Source organism: Aplysia californica, unplaced genomic scaffold (assembly GCF_000002075.1).
Source record: "Aplysia californica isolate F4 #8 unplaced genomic scaffold, AplCal3.0 scaffold00246, whole genome shotgun sequence".
Taxonomy (NCBI): Eukaryota; Metazoa; Mollusca; class Gastropoda; order Aplysiida; family Aplysiidae; genus Aplysia; species Aplysia californica.
The window spans coordinates 65404-67942 of record NW_004797516.1 but is presented as its reverse complement, the minus strand read 5'-3'; the positions used below and the strand labels follow the sequence as shown (position 1 = coordinate 67942).

General features: G+C 48.6%; 1 protein-coding gene across 1 annotated transcript in view; it reads left to right on the top strand.

The window, feature by feature from the left end:
- The window catches only part of LOC101856667 (mediator of RNA polymerase II transcription subunit 15), a gene marked incomplete in the record, with an annotated part of 56761 nt that extends 54533 nt beyond the window's left edge, over positions 1-2228 (top strand). Inside the window, 1 exon segment of the mRNA XM_035970278.1 lies at positions 529-2228. Coding sequence (XP_035826171.1) covers positions 529-1914 — 1386 coding nt within the window.
- Positions 2229-2539: the final 311 nt, after the last annotated feature.

Here is a 2539-nt window from a genome sequence, read left to right as displayed (position 1 = left end):
ATCATCATCATCATCATCATCATCATCATCATCATCATCATCATCATCATCATTATCATCATCATCATCATCATCCTCACTGCCTTTCTCACCCTGGATCAGGGTATAGGCCAGAACTTTTTCATAATCCTACCATTGTTGGCAAGTTTTGTTAATGTTTGATTTGGCCATTTCTTTACCAGGATTTTCCCACACTATACGAACTGGCCCAAAATAGTCAAGGACCAGGCTTTGAGGGAGGGGGAGGGGGAGGGGAATCAAGCAATCAAATCGGGATGGAAAGAGTAGGAAGGAAGAGAAAATATGTCTTGTGTGGTAAGGAGGCAGGATTTGATCGTTTTTGTTTTTTTTAATTTTTATTTTTTTTGGGTAAAAGCGATTAACATCTCCTTGTTAGAAAAAAAACAACAACCAAAAACAACAACCTCAAAACAAAAACTCCCCTCCCTGCAAAAAAACAAAACAAAAAAAACAACACCCCCCGCCCCAATGAATTGTTGTTTATCTGTGTTTGTTTGCTCTTTGCAGGAGACGCAATGGAATGAGGATTTCGTAGACACCCCAGGCTACGCCAGCATAGGCCGGCCCTCTGCCCTCAAGTCGGCCGACTCCACCCTTAGACGGAATGGAACAGCCGGCCAGAAGAAGGTCACAATGGCGCCCGACGTAGGTCCTTACGGAGAGAGCCCGCCCAACGCTGTACAGGGGGGTGCTGGGCTCGCCGGAAGTCGACAGGACATCAACAGGAACCCTGCCTTGTACGGCGGGGCAGGGGGAAGCACTGGCTTCTACGGCGACGTAGGGGGCAGTCAGAGCGGGACTCTCACTAGGGGCGCTGGTGACAGCAGTGTGGGTACTGGAGGGATCCGTATCACCCACCTAGACGGCAGTCAACCTTTCCCTTCACCCGGAGGTCATGTGTATCAGACGGCTGGGCCAGGCCATGTTGTGTACTCCGGGGGTGGCAGCTCGGCCAGTAGCTCTATAGACACTTACGCTTACCCTAGAGGTGGTACGCTTCAAAGTGGACCTGAGTCGGGCTTCAGTGAGGTTTCTTCTAGATCCTTCCGTCAAGACGGCTCAGGCTATGACGCAAGTGGGTCTGGGTCTCAGTATTCCACTATCAGATCGATCCCCGTGACCCATATCGTAACGGACGCCCAGAAACAACAGCAACAGCAACAGCAGCAGGAGACAGTTGAGTACGCACGCGTGAACAAGCCAGCCCGGAATGTCCAAACGATTGCAATGGACGTGGGTGGTCCTCAGCAAGGCTTCGTGGTCCAGAGTGCCGGTGGAGGTCAACACGTGCAATCCTTCAGCTCCCAAGGTAGCAGCAGCATCAGCAGCAGCGGCGGCGGTGGTGGTCAAGTCCAGCATCAGATGCAAGGCCAGAAGTTCCCGGTGAACCTGGAAGACTTTGACTACGACAATCCTGTAGAACGCACGCCCATGATCCCACCCAAACAGGGCCAGCTCCAGGGCCAGTCGTACCACGAGCAGCAGATGCAGTACCAGCGACAGCAGAGAATGAGAAGCCAGCAAGACCTGCACGCCCCCAGGCAGCTCCACACGCAGAGCCTGCAGCGGGAGTATGCACGCAACCCTTACGTCGTTCAGCAGCAGCCCTTGTTGCTGCACGATCAGCACTTCCAGCAAGGACAGCAGCAACAGCAGCAGCAGCAGCAGCAGCAACAGCAGCAGCAGCAGCAAGTGCAGTATCATCAGTCGTCCCAGTCTTCTTCTTCCTCGTCACGGAATGTAATCCCGGCGGATGATGATTTGCCCGAGCCACAACCCCTTGTGTATCCCTCCGCCCGCCGTCCAATGACATTTGAGCAAATCTCCTCCTCCAAGATGAGCATGTACGACAATGTACTGTCTGGAGTGAAAGATGAAGAGGAAGAAGAGTAAATGAAGTGATGAAGAAGAAGAAAAAGAAGACGAAGAAGAGCAAGAAGAAATACAAGAACAAGAACAAAAAGGTGAGACAGGTAAAGAACGAGGAGAATGGCCTTGATGAAGAGAAAGAGGGTGGAAAAAGAGAGAACAAGGAAGAAGACCAGTTTGAAGTATCAAAGAGGAGAACGATAAACGGAGAGGCGATGTAGAGAAAAAAGGGAAGTTGAAGAAAGAGTGCAAGTTGACAGTTGCTACTAATGAAGAAGAAGAAGAAGAAGAAGAAGAAGAAGAAGAAGAAGAAGAAGAAGAAGAAGTAAAAGAAGAAGGAGGAGGAGGATAGGAGGATAGGAGAGAAATAACAGAAAAAGAAGAAAAGACCGCAAGGTAGAAGATTTTCCAGATCCTGAACAGGTATCAAAAATCCAGTTTGTCAATGTTTTCATACTTGTGGCTTGACTCTGAATTAATTGTTTGTATACCATTGCCTCTGACCTACCTGGTGCTAAAGATCTGAATACGTGTATATCCCTTATATACATATATTTTCTGTCGTTGTTATCTTATATCTGACACTGCTGTCTTGTTTGTCTCACTAAATCTGATAATTATTAATATTTCAGGTTTTTTCTTTACACAT